Genomic DNA, 22,104 nt, shown 5'->3' with positions numbered 1-22,104 from the left:
CGGTTCGGAATCATGAAGAAAAACGAATCGATGTGTCAACAATAATTATTATACAAAATTAATATAATTTTATTTAAATTTAATCAATATTTTTTTAATTCTAATTAATACTTTAAACTATCTCTTCATTACTTGCATGTGATAATTTCCCTGACATAATTTTTTGAGAACTGGCTTGCTCACAGATCGATAGACGTATTTTCCTCAAATTTATAGTACCAACTTCCTACTACCTTATAATGAACTAATTAAAAATAGATTTATCGATGAATGGCTACATTTTTGTTCTAATTAGAAAATATATTGCGTTCCAAAAATAATTAGTCATGTCGTATAAGCGAATCCTTCTACGCGCGAATAACACAGTTTGAATTATTCACATATAAAAACAAATTATTAATTTGCATGAAGGTAATTTTTTTTATTCATTAATAAAGGTTAGGTTAGGTCGTGAGGCGACACGACATTATATATTATTATTATCATAAACTCAGTTTCAGTTTTAATAGTGTCTATAATACGCGGTATATTCTCCCTTGCCCCCTCCGTCCATTTAACGATAACATGTTACAATTGAATCTGTCGGACGGCAGTTTGTCGATCGTCGTCCAAATTACTAAATTAATATTTCCATTAAATAAATATTTATAGATTTTAGATTTTGTGGCCTCTTACAAATTAAATTTCAATAAAAATAAACAAAGAAAATAATATATTTTCCAATTCAGATAAAAATACTTCTATACATTTTTACTTTTAATTAATTATTTACAAATAGTTGGTTTTTACTAAGTTAAGGCACCTTTAAAGTTTGACAAGCCACTCTTGAAGACTCATTGTATATTAATACATTTATCACTCTGTTTAAAATTTACAAATGTTTTTGGTAACCTATAATAGTATATTAGTATTTAAAAACCCTCTCGCCATAATATTTATATTAATGTGCATATTAACTAATACGTTTTTAGCCGATACGACGTGTACAGTTGGTACGTTTGTGTAACGCATATTCTTTTATGGAAACTTACCAAGGAAGACCGTATATTATACATTTATACCGTATTATTATTATTATTTGGTCCACTGTAGGTATATCAATTAATATTAATCATTTTTATTTGTTTTAGAAAATATGGAAGTGAAAAATCTGAATGTAGTAAATACAAGATTAAATACTGTCTATTAAAACTGCAGTATTCAAGTGTATTCTGATACATTGACACAAAACAATATTCGTAATGTCCAGAGAAGCGAAGTTACCAAAAATAAAAGCAGCCGACGTAAGTAAATTAAATATAATATTGTATACATTTTTTATATTTTTAATTGATAAATAGTTTATTGAAAACTTCGTATTAAATTTTCAAGTATTTTTACTCAATAATACATTTTTATTAACATTTAAAAAATATTTAAAAGTAAATTAACAATTTTCAATTGATTTAAAAAAAAGGAGTCAAATTATTTTGAAATAATTTTATTATGTTTAGATAACGATAATGATATCACTTCGTGAATATTGTGATAATCTCAAATTTCTGTTGTTATTTCGTTTTTGACTTTTAATAAAATAAATAAATCAATTTTAGTGTTGTATTATATGTTCACAGAACTTTCCAGCAGGGAGAATTTAAAAATTTTAGGTAGTATATCCCACTCAACACCATTTATTTTCCCGTGCAATACAAAACTATGATAATTTTGGAAAAAGGTGTGAACAAGTTTGAGTAAGATGTAGATTTAGAATTATTATGATTTTGTATTAAGCATAAAAATAATAGTGTTGAGGAAGAGTTACTCGCTCACATTTTTTAAATCTTCCTGCTGAAAAGTGCTGTGAATATTCAAAGATATACTACTAATTTTGTCAAAAACTGATGCAATGTAAAAATCAGGATTTTCCTTATTTTTTTTCCGTTTTTCACAATTATTTTTTATTATGAAAACTATTGGAGAATTTTTACTTTCGACCACTCAAAATATCAACTAGATTAAATTTATCACCAGCAACCATTTTCAGAGTTAAATATCGAAACTTAACCACGGAAGGAATACGGCCTTATACCACATTATATTATATGGTTTGCAAAAGATCAAGTATTAAATTATAACTTTTATTTGTTTTAGAACTCAAAGTAATTGATCAGAATCAAATAACAAATGAATTACCAAAACACCGTGTTCGTAATGTCCATTAGGGCAAAGTTGCTAAAAATAAAAATCGTTGACGTAAGTAAATGAAAATAAATGTTAACTAATATATATTAATTATTATGAAAAGGAATAACGTATAATTTATGTTTCAGGATGTTACCAGTGTAAGTCAGGGTCACACTGTGCACCACTACATATTTATTTGATAATGAACGTTGAGCATTTTTTAATAATTTATGTATTTCTATTTTCTAGCCACCGAGCCAGAAAGGCGGATACCAGGCGTTGCCACCACTGCCTAAAGAAGAGTAAGCAATAGAAGAAAAACAATGCGAACAGCCTATCGTCGACACAGTGGCTCAAATTTTGGGATTTGTAAATGTGGCCACTGTGTTCTATAAGTCAAATCCCGGGACGATGATGTAAGTAAATAAGTAATTCGAGTTTAAAATGTTTGTTAACGAGAATTATAATTCTAACAATTATATAATTTTTAGGCAATGAACACCACCGACTGTCAGTTTCAATTGGACACTGTTTCTTTATCTAATACAGTTATTTGTTTATAGATTTAATTTATTTTATATTTCTTAGGCAAATCATTTTATAAACATATCAATAGTGTTTTTTTTTATGTATTAGTTATTAGTACATTTATTGATACGTGTAAAGTGTAATACACGAAGAGGTTTGTGTATGTTAAATAATCTAGTGTAGTATTTTGATTTTTAATTATTAGTGTTATTGCAGATAGTGATATACTTTTGTATTCTAAAAATTCACAGTGAAAGCTCGATAAAAGAAAAAAATAGATGATTGTGTCTGGTTAATTTAATAGAATTAAATTTATAATTTATTTTCTCATAATATATAAAAGACAATAGTACATTAAGTACAATAAGAAGGTGTAATTTCATGCATTTTAAATTTATAAAGTATGTAATGTTCTGTAAAATAAAATGTAGTAATGTAAAGTATAAAAAAAATGTATTTTCTTGATTAACTAAAACCAATAAAATCAAAAATTATTAAATATGTTATGTCTATTGGATAAATGCATAAGTTATTGTTTTCCTACTTGGCACTTTTAAATATCCATTATTTACGTATATTATATACAAATCCTGAGTTTTAACTATTGTTGTTTAATAATAACAATACTATTAAATATTCATTTTATAACCAATTAATAGGTAAGTAAATACTAAATACCATAAGTATTTTCTTAAAATAAAATCCAATTATATCATTTGATTTTTTGAATTGTCTAATTATACATTATTTCTTAAAATTATAATTATAGTTAACTATTATAAAAATAAATCCTAAAATATTTAGAATAGCCAATAACATTAAATTAAATATCAAGGTTATGGTCTAGTAACAGCTATATAGATAATGTTATACAATGACCAAATATTTAAAATATCATATTTTATTGTTTGTTGTGACTATACTGCCATGAATTGCTATTTTAAAATAATAATAGATAAGTATAATGAAGAGATTTATAAAATGTATATGTAGATAAATATGTAGATATATTGTATAATATTAAATGATAAGGACTCGAATGCCTTTAATAAAACTGTTAATCTCATTCCAATTTTCTTAGTTTATTTATTTATTTTTTTAAAAAGCGGAACTTTTCGAAATCTGTTGCGCATTCGTGTTAAGAATTGATATTTCATCATAAATATATAAATATTTCAGAGTGAAATTTTCACTTTTATTATTATTTTTTTTTATGGGAGGAGATAAACAATTTGTAAGACAGGACTCTTAAACTCATAAGTTTTGTTATATTAATATACTAAAACTAAACAACCATATTTATTAATATTAACCTGAATATTAATGGTTATTACTTTATTAATTATTTATATTTAGTATTAATGAATAATACAAGATTTATGTAAATACCATAAGAGAGTAAAAATAAGTTCATATAGTATAAAATATAATTATTATCTTAAAATAAATCAAAAACGTTGAGCAATTTAATAATTAATAGTAAATTCATAAATACGAATATAAAGTCTTAAATTCTCAAGATGTTAAAATTAAATAATTAACATCGTTCTTTATCGTTTAGATAAGTAATTTCGTCAAAATACATATTATATAATATCAAATGCAAATAAAAAAAAGTTTGCTTATTGTTATTATGTATTTTCAATATTTTTATACAGATATGTATAAAAGCAATTTTTATGGGATGTATTGGATTTTCTTACCCAGTCAACATTTTTTTATCGTTAAGTAAATTAAACCAAAACTTAAAATAATTTCTTCTGCTATAAATATGGGTTAATAAGTTTAAAAATGTTGAAAATTTTATCGTACCTATAATGAAAATGATAATATTATAATATTTATAATCATTTGGTGAAAATTTTAAGTATTTACTGTTATTTTTTTTTTTAATATAGTAAAATATCAAAATCTGTTTGAGGAGAAATAATTATTTTAACTTAAAATGCTCTAAAAATCTAAATTGGATATATATAGATTTTATTTTTATATTTAGGTTGATATACGGGATATACCTATATTAAATTATAAAATCTTAGCCGTATAAACAAAATTATAAATGAATTTCTAACTACAAAATAATTTGCCAATTTTCGCTAAATATATGAATTTTATTAAAATTAAACTTTAAATGCTTATAAAAAAAATATATTATGACTATACATTTTTGATAATTTTAATTGAGAAATAAATAACTTATTATGAGGAAGTTGGCATAAAAAAATTAAAAATTGAAAATTTCTCATGTCTATAAATAGTTCAAAAATACTCAAAATGTTTAATAGACAAAGAATATAATATATATGATACATATTATATATTTGATGATAATTTCAAGTATATAGTTTATTAGTTATTCGTATTCGAGTAAAAAATAAAGTCAATTTTGTCGAAAATTTATTTTGCGTTAAAATCCTTTTTTTTTAAATTTTTTAAAATAACAAAAAAAAATGTACCATGAATTTTTACCATTAAGCCCCCAAAGTACCAACTTGATCCAATTTTCTACCTGAAACCACAAGACACCTTCAAAGATAAAAATAATAGCTTTTTTCTACAAAAAGTTCCTTCATGCACAAAAGTAAAAAACACGTCGTGCATCATCATAAAACTAATGCATTTATTGATTTATTGCTTCGAATCTGAAAGTTTTTAAATTTTTGAGTCCAATAAAACAATATGAAAAAAAAAATCTTTTTCAAATATAGCTGAATATTAAACGTAATTAAAATAAACTATTCTATAGTATATAATATAATATAATATAATATAATATAGTCATTCCATTCATACCACGATGATGTGTTGACAAAACTACGGTATTATTGTTGCTTAAGTTAGAAATATCAAAATGTTCCTAATCAGCTGGCAGTCATTTCTCAAGTTTCCCATCAGGTGGCGTTAAAGAAGGAACTACTATAACTTAATTACACTTATTCATTGTCAGTGGCGTATTTACGGTGGGAGGGATATGGGGGGATAGGTCCCCCCCTCGGTCTCTTTTTTACTGGTAGGTTTAATAATTTCATAGGTATATTATAGAAATACAGAATAAAATTATTGAAAACGCTACACTTTATTATAATATTGAATATTAATATATTAAGAACTTGGAAATATTATGGTTGATGCCCGTAGTCCATAAACGACACTGCTAAATGCCTAAATATGTAAATGATTGAAAACAATTCGTATCCTAATTCATAAATCGTTATTATTGTCAATGACGATCCGGCTATTATCATGATTAATAATAAGCGTTTGCTTTTGGTCGCTGTTTCAAAACAAATTGCAGGGCGAATGCATGCATATATAAATAGGAATTCTAAACAATAAATTCCAATAATTAAATGAAATACAAGTATGAAATAATAATCAATCTTGAACAATAAAATACGAGTTTTACATTTTATTTTTAATCCAGCATAATAATTCACTACTCATTATAGTTGAACACTCGCGCTAGTGCCAGTACCAAACTTCCACCTAGGCAAACTATTTTTTTAAACGGCCTTTACTTGGCCTAGGCTCCGGGTTAAGTACCAAAATAAGGGCCCTTCTTTAGTAGATGCATTGAGGAGACCCTGAGACCCTTAAGTTCGGAGCACTGACAGGTAAACTATTTTTTACTGATTTCGTCTTACATACTCGTATAAATTTGTATATTTATCAATATGTACTATACATATATATTGTATTCTCATAGTTTACTCCATTTTATAAAAAAATAATTACCTATAAGTAATAAATGTTCAAAACAAAAGAACAGATTTATACATTTATGTATAGGTACTTATTGATAAAATGTATATAAATGTTTGACATTTTTGAGAAACAGTGGTTGTACCCTGTCGAGGAAATATATATTTGCCAACGTATATCCCCCCCCTTGACAAAATGCTAAATACGCCACTGTTCATTGTATACGTATTTACAATTTTACTGGTGAACCCTTCCTTTCCCTTTCTCCATCCGCCGTCATCGATGAAATCGTTCCGTGAGAACGTGATTAATCTGCGGCCGCTGCTCCCCACTCATTGCTCGACTACTTCTCACGCCGACGACAATCATTGAGAACTGTGGTCTATGGTATTCGTACAGCGTTCGGCTGCACTCGAGAACGTTCTCGATCATTCACTGCAGCGACGAACCACACGCACGTACGATGGCCTTTGTCGCGTCGAAACTGCAGTTTGTCAACACGCTGAGGTACACGTGGGACGCGGTGCGCCGGGCTTTGGCGTCCGCGGTGCGCCGGGCTTTGGCGTCCGTGGTCGCGACTCCGGCCGTCGCGTGCAACGGGGACGCGGGCGCGGCCGATCCCGCGGTGCCGCTCAGCGTAAACTATCACTTCACGCGCCAGTGCAACTACAGCTGCGGCTTTTGCTTTCACACGGCCAAGACGTCGTTCGTGCTGTCGCTGGACGAGGCGAAGCGCGGGCTGAAAATGCTGGCGGCGGCCGGCATGAAGAAGCTGAACTTTTCGGGAGGCGAGCCGTTCGTCCGGGACGGCGGCCGGTTCATGGGCGAACTCATCCGGTACTGTAAGACGGAGCTGCGGTGGGCGGGCATCAGCGTGTCCATAGTGAGCAACGGTAGCCTGATCCGGGAGAAATGGATGATCCGGTACGGCGAGTACGTAGACATGCTGGCCGTGTCGTGCGACTCGTTCGACGCCGACACGAACCGGGAGATCGGCCGCCGGCAGGGCGGCCGAACGGATCACGTGGCGAAGCTGTACGAGGTGCGCGAGTGGTGCGGACAGTACAAGATCGCGTTCAAGATCAACACGGTGGTGAACACGTACAACGTGAACGAGGTGTTCACCGAACACATCGAACGGCTGCGGCCGGTCCGGTGGAAGGTGTTCCAATGCCTGTTGCTGGAGGGCGAGAACGCGGGCGAGGGCGCGATGCGCGACGCCGCCCGGTTCTACGTCACCGACGAACAGTTCGACGGGTTCTTGCGCCGGCACGCCGAGGTCCGGACGCTGGTGCCGGAGAACAACGACGCGATGCGGGACAGCTACCTGATCCTGGACGAGTACATGCGGTTTCTCAACTGCCGCAACGGCAAGAAGGAGCCGTCCGCGTCCCTGCTCGACGTTGGCGTCCAGCAAGCGCTCCGCGGTTCCGGTTTCGACGAAAAGGCTTTCCTGGAGCGGGGCGGCATTTACGTGTGGAGTAAACAGCAACTGTCCGAAGCCGAGCTCGAGTGGTGATCGGCCAAATATTTTTTTCTCTCGCCGCTGCACTTCATCTTATTATTATTATTATTATTATTATACACTTAATGCAATGCACGTGCACAGGCGCATCTGTATCCTGCGCTTAATTTTATATTTGTTGTGTGGTGTCATTCTTCAAGTCACTACCGGTCAGTCGGTTTAAATCATTCGGAATATAATATATTTATATATATACTTTAGAACAGTCTTATAAAATATGATAGGCTTAAAAATCATGCCAATTTTCACAAGTATATATATTGACGGAAGGAGATACTGATATACGAGTACAATAATTAAAAACATTAATAACCTCGCGGATTTAAGTGCGTATAACGATATCAATTACAGTTGGTCTTAATTTAAAAATGTTTATATTTTATAGATACTATTCCAGTACGTTTAACAAAATATTTATAAACATAGGGTAATATCTTACAGTAAACAATAATTTTATTTATAATTAATAAGTAACAATAAATAATTTTAAATTTTTGAAGTACATTTTTACTGTGTCAAATAATTTTGTTATATTATATATTTACATAAAATAAATACATATAATATTTTAACTTTTTATAACATTCATTTATTGATATATTTAATGTTTTAAAGTAAAAACATTTAATCATACAATTAAATAATTACACTCGGAGTGCTAGTTAAATTAGTTTTCTAGAAACCTTTTGCACGACATTATTAATCGAAGAGAGTAAGAAGTGTAGCCCTATTTTTAATTGTTGCAAAAAAAAATTACAAATATGATATAAATTATTGAAAATTGTACTGTTGAAAAACGTTAATGTCATTTGAAATTGAAAACATTGATGAATACTATAATAATTATCTCATTGTTCTGAATTTTAAATACTTTATAAAATTCAGTCTAGCAATTCGTATTCACTATTATAGGAGTATAATCTAAATGGATACTTTTTTACACCGCTAAGAATGTTATAAATTAAAATATCTCAAAAAGTTGCATTCGTATAAGATTATTATTCAATATTTACATTCGTTATATTACGCGCATGATTAAAATTAGAAATACTTAAAAAAAAAATACCAACTGGAAAGTAATTACATGTTGTATTTATTGTTTTAAGACGCCTATCTACTAAACTTAGAGAATCATATAATATTTTATACTTTGATTATTTTATAATAATTGTTCCTGACAAAATAACTAAACAATTGAAAACCTCTAATGAACCAGACAATCACAACATAATTTATCTTAAGTCGTTATAGTGTTACACTGTGTTTTTTTTTCAAGCTTAAATTCAACCGTTACTGTTACGATAAAATAATAACATTATATATTTAAATAGCAGATTAGTTATTATTGAAAATACATTTAAAAGGCTGCTATATCATATTATGCTTAATTGATCGTTAAAAAATAAACATTAAAAATGTACAAACAAAAATAACTGGGAAAATCGTATAAGCACGAAAATTATAATTCAGTAAACATATTTTTCAGGCAATTTTCATTATGGTGTAATAATATGCATGCGGACATATTAGGTTTTCTAGGCAAAAGCGTCCTTAATGCAATTTGTAGTGAGGAGGAACAAAATATTTGAATATAATGTATAATTGCTTATCATAAAAAACTGGTTAATTTTTATTGATTGAATAGACAATTTTAATCACATATTTATGTATATTAAGGCATTAAAAAAAATACATCGTTGTAAACGCAATACATTCAACGCTTGTAACTTATGCTTTAACACTACACAGACGAATTAAATTAATAATCGATACGCAATGTACCCATTATAATGTTTATAGGATTGTGCTCCAATCAGCCAATTGAGGTGTTTGGTAGAAATGTGGTATACAATTTATTATTATTAAATATTTATTAAAAAACCCATAGACTACTATTTACATTTAGATCTGCTACCTACTATGTATGTATTGATATATTTTTATAATAAATGCATTTTTGTGTGGCATTATACAAATTATATTCTTTATGTTATCATACGTGTACGAATACAATAAGTACAGTTTTATGAGTATGTATATTATTTTTATAATAAATACTTCTATATTTCACTCCATACTCAGTCCATAGTTAAATGATATTGCATTGAATAATAAAGTTATGTTTAACATTTTATTGGTGTATCCCTATAACATAAAAGGGATGGGTTCCGTATGCAAAGTATGTATTCAATATTGTATTATTTATTTTATTTATCACGTATCCGTGTGTGTAGTCTCCGTCTTATAAACCTACAATACACCGAATTACTATTTAAAATTTAAAATGTTGTGTAGTAATTTTTAAAAATAGAGTGAATTATTGACTTATTATAAAATTAGAAGCCTTGAAGGTATCTCCATTCATCAATGTTCATTTCATGTTTAATATGCGTACAATACATAACATAAGCATCATTTATAGTTTTCTGGTGAGTTAATTGCAATATTTTAATTTTTGAACAAATTTCTGAACAATTAAAACAAACTCATGACAAAACAAACAATTGTCTTACCATTAAGATTGATAGGTAGTGAAGTTACGTTTTGACTATGCGCCTACGCTTATGCGATCCTTATAAGTATATAACTATGAATGTAATACAAAAATAAGACCAAAGACCCACTGGAATATATAATATGACTGACTACACTCGTAGATACGTATGGTAAGCGCTATTAGTATAACATATACTTGAAAGTACGTTTATGCATTATAAATATAGTTTCGTCCGGTAATGCTTTGAAGTAAAATACACCAAGACATTGTAATTTGTAATAGTATATAAGATATAACTAGTAGATAAGTATTTTTGAGTTATGTATCAATATATTAGATAATTATTTTTTTTCAGCATTATTTAGAGGTGCTGCTGCAGTGAGTGAATTTTATTCATTATTATCAGTTGTCGGTTATAGATCTATATATCTACTGTATAGGTTTGTGTGTTAAGGTTCTACTTTTTTTGTATTGTTTGTTATTTAGACCATAACTTTTTTTCATTATGTATTCCATTCTTATTTAAAATATCTAATTTTAGTATGCAACAAAATTATGTTAAAAAATAATATTTTACAAAAGAACAACGCGAACGGTTGTGCCTCGTAATTTTTACTTCACTTAAAATGCGTTGTGGCTTGCATTACATTCATATATCTGATGAAAGGATACTATATTATAACGATAAAGACATAAACACATAATAGCATAATGTGGTACCTCTGTTGTTAAGTACAAACAATTTATTGTTATTACCTCATTGATATAAATCTGACGAGCATCACATGGGCGGAGGGAGTTACCTATTGAGACTATACTGTTAAGATTTTGGTCACTGATACATGTATTGGGTCTGTGACTCGTATATGGTATTGTGGTCGTGTCGTACCTACTAGTGAGTGGCGCCGATCACGTATGGCAAGTGGGGTGGGGTAAATACCCCAGAACTTTTTAATGGGTTGTGAGTAATTTTTTTTGATATAATTGTAGTTTGTAAATACTTAGTAGTAAATACAAAGAAGTAGATAACAGATAAGCAAAATGCATTTAATGCATTAAGCAGACACGATGTAGAAAAGATATCTTATACCCTCCTCCCTTAATCAGGCTCGAGTGGGTGGGTAAGTGGTACCCTCAAACAGGGTTTACCCCTGTGGTTTAAAAAAGGATCGGCGCCACTGCTACTAGTATTCAGTATAGTACCACTATTGTAATTTTTGATACGTGGCAAGTAAACAAATCGAGAGAATCCCACCTAATACGAATAAAATTATGAATTCTATAAATCTAAAATAGCATAATCCTTAATAATTATTATAAACAATTCAATTTTTTTTTTGGTATATTATTGTCATCTGTCGGTTGTTGGTACGATGTATAAAAATATAAAAGTTTTCTATGAAGGGTAAAATTAAATAGAACCAAAACTTAAAGAAGACTAATATTAATTAGGTAGGTAGTAAAAATAATAAAATATATTACTGTTTTAAAAGATGGGACGACATTCCGTTATAATATAGTAATATAGTATGACCCAAAAGTCCCGTATCATCCTTAGTATCTCCGTGGAAAATCAATTTATTTAAATGCGGTTTTTTTTTTTTACTGTATAATGAGTATGAAAATTCTGATTGAATGGCATTAGTTTTAAATTTTTTTTTTTCAAAAATTTCAAAAATGTTTTTTAAATAGTTAAAAAAAAATTTAATGAAAATTGACTAAGTTAGAGCAAATAATATTTTTTTTTAATTTCTTAGAATAAAAATTAGTATGTTAGTATGTTACCTGACTTGCGTTATTTAATCAATCTCGATTGGAACGCTGATTTTTATTATGCCAATCTTTTAATATATAATTATTAGTGAAGCACTCTTCCAGTTAAGATTAAAAGCTTTTAATTTTTGATAACAGGTATTTTATATGTAAATTCACATAATAATTCAATAAAAATGTATTGTTTCTCATTAGTGATTAAAGTGATTTCAATTATAAAATAATAAATACGTATCTATTTCAAACTGACAATATTTTATACATACCTAATTAAAGTTCTTATTTCCATTTCGTATAGTTTAAGGTTCACTTCACAATAATTGTAATAGGTACTTAAAATTAGGTAACTAGTTTCGCTGTTCAGCTAACTTAACGATAAGAATATAAGACACAGCTATTATTATTTCTATTCAAATCAAATCTATAATTAGGAAGTTCTTTCATAATAATTCTATTTCTTTAAATAAATAACAATAATCAGCAAGCATTTATACTTATATTACCTATTATATGTTACTTTGAATCTTAATTTATTGTCATCATCTATATATATTTAATATAATATAATATAATAATATAATCATACATTTAATTTTAGCAACTTAATGTTTAATGATAGCCCTAATATTAGAGTAAATTTACCTATTATCAAATTTAAAGGTAAGAATATTATTTAGGAAATGTCAATATGCTTTTATTGACAAAGGTTTTTAGGCAATATGACAGCACACAGATTTATATTTAATTACATTTCATAGTGATGTAAAAATTTAAACTTATAATTCATATTAGAATATATAATGAAAATAAAAATGAGTTTCATTATTTATATTGCTTTATCAACTATTTTGAGAGTTGTATGAATAGTAATACCATACCAAGTTATCAAGTAATAATGGTTTGAATGGTTATTATTTATATTATTATTATTATTATTAATTTACTTAATATAGTATAGATTTACATAATTAATGAGTAAATTAAATTGACTACCAACTAAAAAAACGATTATGGAAATATGTAAGAATGAATTATCTCATTTCAAAAATAGATAAATAATATCATTGATTATACATGTATAATAAATTATGATAATTGACAGTGGGCGCCGATCACATATGGCAAGTGGAGTAAATACCCTAAAACTTTTTAATGGGTCGTGAGTAATTTTTTTTGATAAATATATTTGATATAATTGTAGTTTGTAAATACTAAGTAGTAAATACAAAGAAGTAGACAACAGATAAGCAAAATACATTTAACGCAGTAAGCAGGCACGATGTAGAGAAGATATCTTATACCCCTCTCCTTTAATCAGGCTTTGGTGGGTGGGTAAGTGGTTCCTTCAAACAGGATTCAAAAAAGGATCGGCGCCACTGATAATTGATAATATGTATGCTGTATGTTTAAAAGAAATGTTTGTTTCTCGTTAAACCGTCTTTTCGATTATCCGTCAAGACTCTAGTCCTGATACTGGCGATTAATCGAGCTTCTATTCTATTAGAATTCAAATGTATTTCGGCTACGATAACTATAAACATCTATTGCTGGTTACTGCTGCTATTGACAACTATGTGTATAGCGTTGAAATGCATAATATTTGTTTCTGTCGCACAGTTTATTCATTACTGTAGTGTTATTGTTACGAAGAATAGGTACGCGTCTAACATATTATTCTTTCATTTCTTTCCTTCTAAAAGTATTAAACATAAATTTTTCGTACAACTATAACTATTCATTATCATGCAATATAATACTATTACATCAGACGGCGATTCTTTGATCCTTTGATTCTTAAACGTGGGACGGAAAATGTATTTTTCTGCGTGAGTCAGTAAGCCAGGTTTTTTTTATTTGTTAAAAATGTTAATAAAATGCGTTGTTTATACAAAAGAATATTGCTTCTTCTTTTTTTTATATTTTCAAGAATATAATATTTCATGATGTATTACCTAATTAACGAAATAATGACTGTCGACTGATAAAATCTTTAATGTATAATATTTATGTATACTTAACAGATGATTCGTTTTTGTACATAGAGACATAGAGTTATATAAGCATGTTCATGGTCGATGAATCGACTTGTATGCGCTATAAATACCAAATACGTATTTTATAATGTATCAATAAATTGTTGAAACATCGTAGTCATCGTACTATACTATACATTTAAAACGGTGAATTTTATTAATTGTAAATATAATTCGGACAGATACGGTAAACAGCAAGGATATAAACTAATTAAGTATAAGGATTCTAAATACATGTGTTATGTGGAACATGAACGTCATTAGTCAGATCTTACACAATATAATTAATAAAACGAATTCGAAATTGTATTTTACATAGCTATGTCGAAAAATAAGTATTTTTTGAAAGTATTTCGGAGGATGTTTGAACACTCAAATCCTCCTGGATACGTGCCTGTACTGATAAATATGCATATTTTTTAAAATGTTCTTCAGCTATATTCTAATCTGAACAAATTGTATTAGAAGTAGTCAAGTACTGTATTTGGGAATCATTTTTCGCTGTGATGTGAATTTCTACAGCATAACAATTGTTATAGCTAGCTAGTTAGGCCCATGGGCGCAATTAGAGGGGAGCTTGGGAGTGCTTAGCATTCCCAAATTTTCTTTACTGTTTTTTTATAATATTTGTAAGATTTCTGATTTGATAATTAATAATTTACGAGTATTGACCAGTAAAATTGATAATTTATCAAAATATTATAAATGGAAACTTCAATTGCGTTTATTATTGTAGGCTGTAAGGCATACAGTATACACAAATACGTAGAATCAATAGGTTTTATATTTTAGAGGACGTAGTACCCGCATGTGTTGTCTCCGTCTTACACACGTACGACATGTCGACATGGCAAATTTACATTCACCAGTTTCAGTATTGTACTGTTAGTTTTGATATTAGAGTGAATTTACCTATACCTATTATACAATTTAAAGGTAGGATTATAATCCAGGGCTCCACGTAGCTTTTTAATGATATTATTATTTTTAAGTAAGTTATGATCTTTTTGAAACTGTACATTTTAAAATGATCATAACTGTTAGATCCTTGCAGTTAACAATTGCCTGTTAAAGATCTTTTTCTGTAATGCGAAGAGTAAAAAATTGGCTTCTAACAAGAATGCAACAAAATCGTTTTAAAAATATAGCTTGAATATGTATTGAAAGAGAATTTAATAACATAATTTTAATACTGAAAACATTTTAAAGAAATTTGCATTAACTAATAACAGAAAAATGAATTTATTATAACAATATATGAGTATTATGATATTATATGCTATACTATATTAAATTTTGTTTTGTGTATAATAATTTTATTTATCATAAATAATGGGGGGGGCACTCATGTTGTACTATAGGTTGTAGCACTCCCATACATTTTACCCTAGTTGCGCTCATGGCTAGCCTGACAGGCCGTGTATAGGTTTTAGGTAAATGTATCTATGCTAAGTGAAAAATGTAACACACTTGTGTAGCGCTTTACATAGTGTCTACAAGCTACATGTGTGAGTCAAGATATAATTCAATAATTGTATATTTACATAAGTATAATATAGTTTTCAAATCATAAATATTTATTGAAATATTTATTCTTTGAACCGCAAACTTGAAAATATTTGAAAAATCACACTTGTTGTTATGAATGTCTATGTAAATTAAATCATTGTCAGCCATAAATAAAACAAACAGATTGATTTCCACACGAAATAAATTGTTATAAGTACTAATAACTAATAGATATTTTTGTATTATTAATCGAATGATATTAAAATAAGATTAAATTATCGATGTTAATCAAACGTTTAATATAGGCAGGGCCTATATAAAACTTTTTAAAAATTACAAATAAATTTCAATGGGCCCACCAGCTTTTAAAATAGCCGGGCCTCTGTACTCAAGGTCCATCAGCCCCCTCCCTTGTTTTATTTAAAAAATAAATAATATTACTTTTCAATAGATTCTGAGATTTTAGGTATTTTAATAATATAATTTAAATGCTATTAACTCGTTTATAAAATATATGGACGGATTTAAAGTTAGATTTTAACATTTTTCTTTTATAGGTAAATCAATTTTATTCGAAATGTTCAAATGTCCTCAATTTTATGTTATTTTGATCAGCAAAAACGGTCGTCAAATTGTATTTAGATATATGTTTTGTGGGAACAATAAATTATTATTATTGCAGTTCAGTGTTCACTATGAAATATAGAATATATAAGTCAATTTTATGAACTACAATATTGTATAGAACGACAGAAAATTGAATTAATACGTTTAATTACAATACAATCTAATATTGTACTTCAAATATTCCATTATAAAGAGTAGATTCGAGTAGCCGACGATTTGTGAAATAACTATCGGTAGAATTGAATGGAAAGAAATTAAGGCCCGCATATACATATAAATAGTATATTATACCGAATAGTACAGGACCACAATGTAGGTAAAACCTGCACAGGTTTTATGCAGGTTTTGCCTACATCGTGTACAGGATACTACAGGTTCATGGGAAAGGTTTTACCTGTACAGTTCAGACTTCAGATGTACGGGCATAGGGCAGTTGTACCTGACCACTGTCTAGTGCATGTACAGTTATACTAGAGCACTAGAGACCTTTATAGTGCCTTAGTTATACCTTTCGATCGGACGTCAAATGTATTTGCCAAGTTATATCAAACGGCTTAGAATAAAAAAAAGAAAAAAGGTTTTCAATAGGTGTGTCCAGTTTTTGTTGAAATCATAAAAGCTGGCAACCATATTATTATGTTCGATGTAAGCAACACGTATGGGTAAAGGTAATCCATTTCCGAAAAATAATCTTTAAAATAGTACCTATAACTGGTATAATAATTGAATGAGCAATGTTTAAAATCTGAAAATCACTCCACTGACATACGTGTAATTCCCACGGAATTACGGAATAGGTGGTTTTTGAAAAATCAAACCATTTCGAACCATTTCACCAACCTCCTCGCCCGGTAATATCATTATAACGTTATCAACACGAAAATGTGTTTCCAACAGCGCAAAAATGTCCTCAATAAACAACAGCCGTGCCGCACAGGAATAGAAACTGATTGCGGCTCATTTGACTGTTATTTATTTTGTGAAATGTACACAAAACCAATAAGCAAATAAATACAAACAACCGTTCCGATAAAATCTATTAATTTGATCATTTTTATTATCGAACCGCTATAATTAATCACATTGATTTAATGATTTACGGCAACGCGACTCGGGGACGTGGACTTTGGAGCGCCAAAACAATGCATGTTAATCGCGCGCCGCCACTCGGACCATTCGTTTGTTGATCAATTCGAGTGTCGTGTGTGCGGAACATAATACTATCACACAGGAAGACATTGAATATCAGCTATCCCCTCCGTCGTCGTCTATTTGCGTCTTGTAGGTCGCGTGCGTTTATGTTTAATGTCGTCCACGCGTAGAACTCTATAACCATACATTTTTGGTTTGTACGTCCGGGCGTGTTATAAAACTGCAACGCCGTCTACGTGAAATCGTTTTCTTTGTCGTGAGCGAACCGACCGTCTACGACTGCCGCTCGCTTCACTTGCTAGATGGCGTGGCCGTAATCATTTATTTTAAAACGCCATCGCACCGGATACGCCGATTCCGCATTGCCGCCGCCGCCATCGCACCAGGGAAGTGGGAAATCCTCAAAATTTAAAAAGTTTAAAAATGCTAATATTGCTAATAAATTCAACTTATTATAGCTAACACACGGGGAGGGACGACGTCCCCCGTACCACCTGATGGTATGATATAAAAACTAATATGATTTTGTATTATATTCATTTTTTTTAACGGATCGTTGATCAACAATTATTGTTGTATCATAATACGAGTAAGTATAATAATTTACATTATACTTACAGTACTTACATAGCTGCACAAGTCGATAAGTCATAAGTACACGAACTACTGGTCCATGATACATTTATTAATATCATTGCGATTAGATTAAATAGTCATGACAGGTATTTAAAGTTATTCATATTTTTTGTTGTTCTATCGTACATATTTTTGCCGCCGATCTGCTTCTGCGAAATGTATTTCAGCGCCGTAGCCCGCCAGACACACACGCATGTTTGCAGTTTGCCAATTTTTTATTTATAACCAGAACACATCATTTTTAAGGGGTTATTTGTAAATGACTAAATGTATAATAATTGTGTAAGAAATGTTTCGAGCGTAAACAGTGTTGTTTTTTGGAATAACTACTGAATAACAATTTTCTGATAAGTGATTATACATTTATACACTCAAGTTTATTTATATAATATTGTGTAGGTACCTACCTGTTTTCCACATTTAATAAGTGTTTTTTTACCATTAACCATTGCACGTGCTCTATAATACTTAACGTGTGCATATATAGACACTAAGACACATCACACATCCACACATCCACACATATAATAATACGGAAAATATAGTAGTTCATGACATACATTTGCGCAATTATTAATTATTTATAGGATAAGAGAAAGGGCGTTTTTAGGGGGGAGGGGGTGATATGGGTGTTTGAACACCCCCCTATTTTGTTATATCTACTAACTTTCTAGTTAATTTCTAAACTTACTCAGTGTAATTTTCTCTATACAAGTGCAAAAAATAACCATTTATAATAAATTGTAGTTCTATTATTTTCCCTACGATTCACAGGCTATTGGTTATATCGGTAGATCCTTGGCACTACATCTGAGAGTGTACGCTCCTTATCCAACACTCCATAGACTTAAGTTATTTGAGAAATACCGTTGGAGAAAACGGGCTGAATAGTGAACGGCATAGCATTAATGGATATCCATAGAGATATACCTATATATAGAGCAGAGGTTATTGATGAACTTGCCCCCTCCTACCATAAGTCTATTCAATTTTAAAACATCTCCGTAAAATAAATCTTGGATACACCACTGGATAGGAGTGATAGGACTGGAAATACGTATTGCTGTCCACTCCGTGTAATTTTGAGGGGAAAGAATGTCTTGCTAATTTTAAAATTTAGACATGTATGTTTACGGTAAAGGTGAGTGCTTTATATTTGCTAAGAAAAAGATTTCTTAAAAGTTAATTTTTAAAATCGATATGGGTCTATATCTATTGCTGATCGTTTCCACATATTTTTTATTCTAAGTCATTTTACGAAAGATAATTTTGTAGAGCATTAGTGTGAATTTCAAAATTAAGCTAGCATATTCATGGCCGTGCGCCCGTACCGCATTCTTTATATTTCTAAAAAAGAAATTTCGAAAATTTCAATTTTTACTACTTTACTAGGTTAGGTTAGACAAACCTAACGTATATTTTCGGCTCTAAAACTAGCCGGGGATATACGTATTCTTGCCGCTCTATATAATTTAAATTTTGTGAGGAAAGAAGATATTATAATTAGTACGTAAATACGTAATACAACTTTAATATAAAAGTAGAACACTTTAAAAAAAAAATTATAAATGTGTACACATCCTTTGTAATTTGTTTATAATTTATATACGTATAGCCTCCTTTAACCTTTCTCCCCTTAGGCATTAAAACCTTTACAACTGTAAATGTTAAATATTTAATATTATATAATAACCATATATACTTTTGTTTTTTAATTACCTACGAAATATTTTTCAAGTTTTTTTTTCAAACTGCTAAAAGAAAAAATATATATGGGATGTTCAATTAAATTAGTGGTGGGCAAACTTTTTTAATGGGGGGTCACAAAGCTTAAGAAATTCTAGAGGAGGGCCAGAATTATATCATATAATACTATACTTCTATACTATACAGGCCATATACTATCCATATCGATGGACCCTCGACCCTCGGCGGGCCGGATTAAATACTTTCGCGGGCCGTACTTTGCCCATCACTGAATTAAATAGTCAAGTTTTTTGACGAAACATAAAAATTTAAATATTAATAAAAAAAAAGAAGAATAATGTATACAGTTTAAGTGAAAGTTTTCCGATAGTAACTATAATACATTCTGAATGCACCTATATTCTTCATTATTTATTGAAATATTTACGATTCAGAAAAAAAAATATATACAGAACGGAATATTGTTTATTAAAAAAAAAAAAATAACAATAAGAACAAATGAAAATATAACTTTGTCTTGATCGGAAGTCATTTCACGTTGATAACTTATTTATTAATCAATATTACGGTAAAATAATAAATAATTATTATTAATTTGTAAAATGGTTTTTTTGTAGATGCCCAGATCTGAACACTTTGTTTTTGTTTTCATAATGATTGCAAAGTGCAAATCATTTTAATCTGGAAAGCCATGGGAAATATTGGCAAGTGCTTACCCAGATATTTTAGGCTATTCAGAATTCTGAACAGAACGTTTGTCATAAAATGTATCCATTCAATTAAAATATTGTCTAAACAATCGTGTATTGATTTTTTTCAATATCACATGTTAAGTATACCTACCTACTAAGCATTTTTGATTGATTTTTAATTCTAATAAAACTGAACCAACAACAGTAGGTAAATAGGTAAAGGTAATTATTAATTTTTAAATCGAATGACATAAGATTTTAATAAGACTTAAATCTGCGCTCTATGCAAAAAATGAACTAGGTATAAATTGTACAGAACGATTTTGACTGCATGCACATACATTATACGACTATAATGAAGTAGGTAGGTATAGCTTTTTAACTTTTTAACCTGTTCATCTGCTCAGAATATTTAAGCGCATAGGCGCAATTATATATAATTAATATATTAAAAGCAAACAGGCTCATTATATATCTTATTTAGGATTAGGATATATTTTTAGAAAAATTTTTTTTACTGCTTTAGTATAATTTAAACCTTTATATTTTCAATACATTTTTAACTATTATTAAATGTATTGAGATTGACATCAGTCAATGTATTTTGACTGCTCATACTCTAATCATTTACTGTATCACTTGACACGTCATCATTAATATTATCATACTTTCAGTTGAACTTATATGTTATCCATTGTCAAATTTAAATAATTTGATAAATCAAAATTAATTCTCAAACTTTCTCAAAGTTCTTCTTGTAATATGATGTCAAGGTACACAAATAATTTAGTTATACGGTTTATTATTTCAATAATTTACAATCACAAGGTGATTGAAATAGTGTTCAATACAACTAATCAATGAGTTAAAAATTATCCAATAGGACAATATTTGATTTAGTAATAATAGCTACTCATATAATAGTTAGACATAAATCAATTAAATTGTAAATTGTTTTATTTTCAGTTTTTCAGTTTTGGAATTATAACGGTTCGATTTATATTTAGTTTTTTAACATTAATTGCTGACATGTATTCAAATTCAATAGTATCACAATGAAACATTTATGTATATAAATTTTTAAAAAATCAATTTTGCATTAAGTAAAAAGGTTTTCAAAAATATGTTTTTATTTCACAATATTAAAAAAAATCAATTTTTTTTATTAACAATAGTTTTTAACGTGCATTGCTTGTATAAATAATTTACTTAAAAAAACATTCCATACTTCTCATAAAAAAATACACAAAAGTTTTTAACTTAAACTCTATGCATGACAGCCTTTTTTTTCTCTATACCATTACTAACAAAAAAAAAAAAAAAAACAAATGGCACCTGATGAGCTATATTCTAGATAAGACATTAGTTTTGGTGTAAATGTTCGCATATTTTGCGGACTAACCTATGTCTAATTATATAATATATTAATATAGGTACCTTGTTGGTTTTCTATAAGAAAAAAAAAATAACAAACTTATTGATTTTGTTAACCATACCCGAAAGTTTACATATTAATGGCACCATAATACAAAACGTGTTGCCAAACATTGGAATTATCAC

The 22,104-nt window shown here is 29.3% G+C and overlaps 1 protein-coding gene and 1 long non-coding RNA gene across 2 annotated transcripts; both read left to right on the top strand.

The window, feature by feature from the left end:
- The first annotated feature begins 832 nt into the window (after nucleotides 1–832).
- Nucleotides 833–2,818, top strand: LOC113549825. Its single transcript, XR_003404970.1, has 6 exons — nucleotides 833–1,062; nucleotides 1,131–1,283; nucleotides 2,131–2,232; nucleotides 2,310–2,321; nucleotides 2,413–2,579; nucleotides 2,655–2,818. It is a non-coding gene; the product is annotated as an uncharacterized LOC113549825 (long non-coding RNA).
- A 4,032-nt stretch (nucleotides 2,819–6,850) lies between these two features.
- Nucleotides 6,851–8,336, top strand: LOC113547916 (radical S-adenosyl methionine domain-containing protein 2-like). The gene has a single exon (XM_026948506.1). The coding sequence runs from the start codon at nucleotides 6,857–6,859 to the stop codon at nucleotides 7,910–7,912; it is 1,056 nt and encodes a 351-aa protein (XP_026804307.1). The 5' UTR covers nucleotides 6,851–6,856; the 3' UTR covers nucleotides 7,913–8,336.
- Nucleotides 8,337–22,104: the final 13,768 nt, after the last annotated feature.

This window comes from Rhopalosiphum maidis, chromosome 1 (genome assembly GCF_003676215.2).
Source record: "Rhopalosiphum maidis isolate BTI-1 chromosome 1, ASM367621v3, whole genome shotgun sequence".
Classification (NCBI taxonomy): Eukaryota; Metazoa; Arthropoda; class Insecta; order Hemiptera; family Aphididae; genus Rhopalosiphum; species Rhopalosiphum maidis.
Note: the sequence above shows the minus strand (reverse complement) of the source record. Positions and strands in the feature narration are given on the sequence as shown.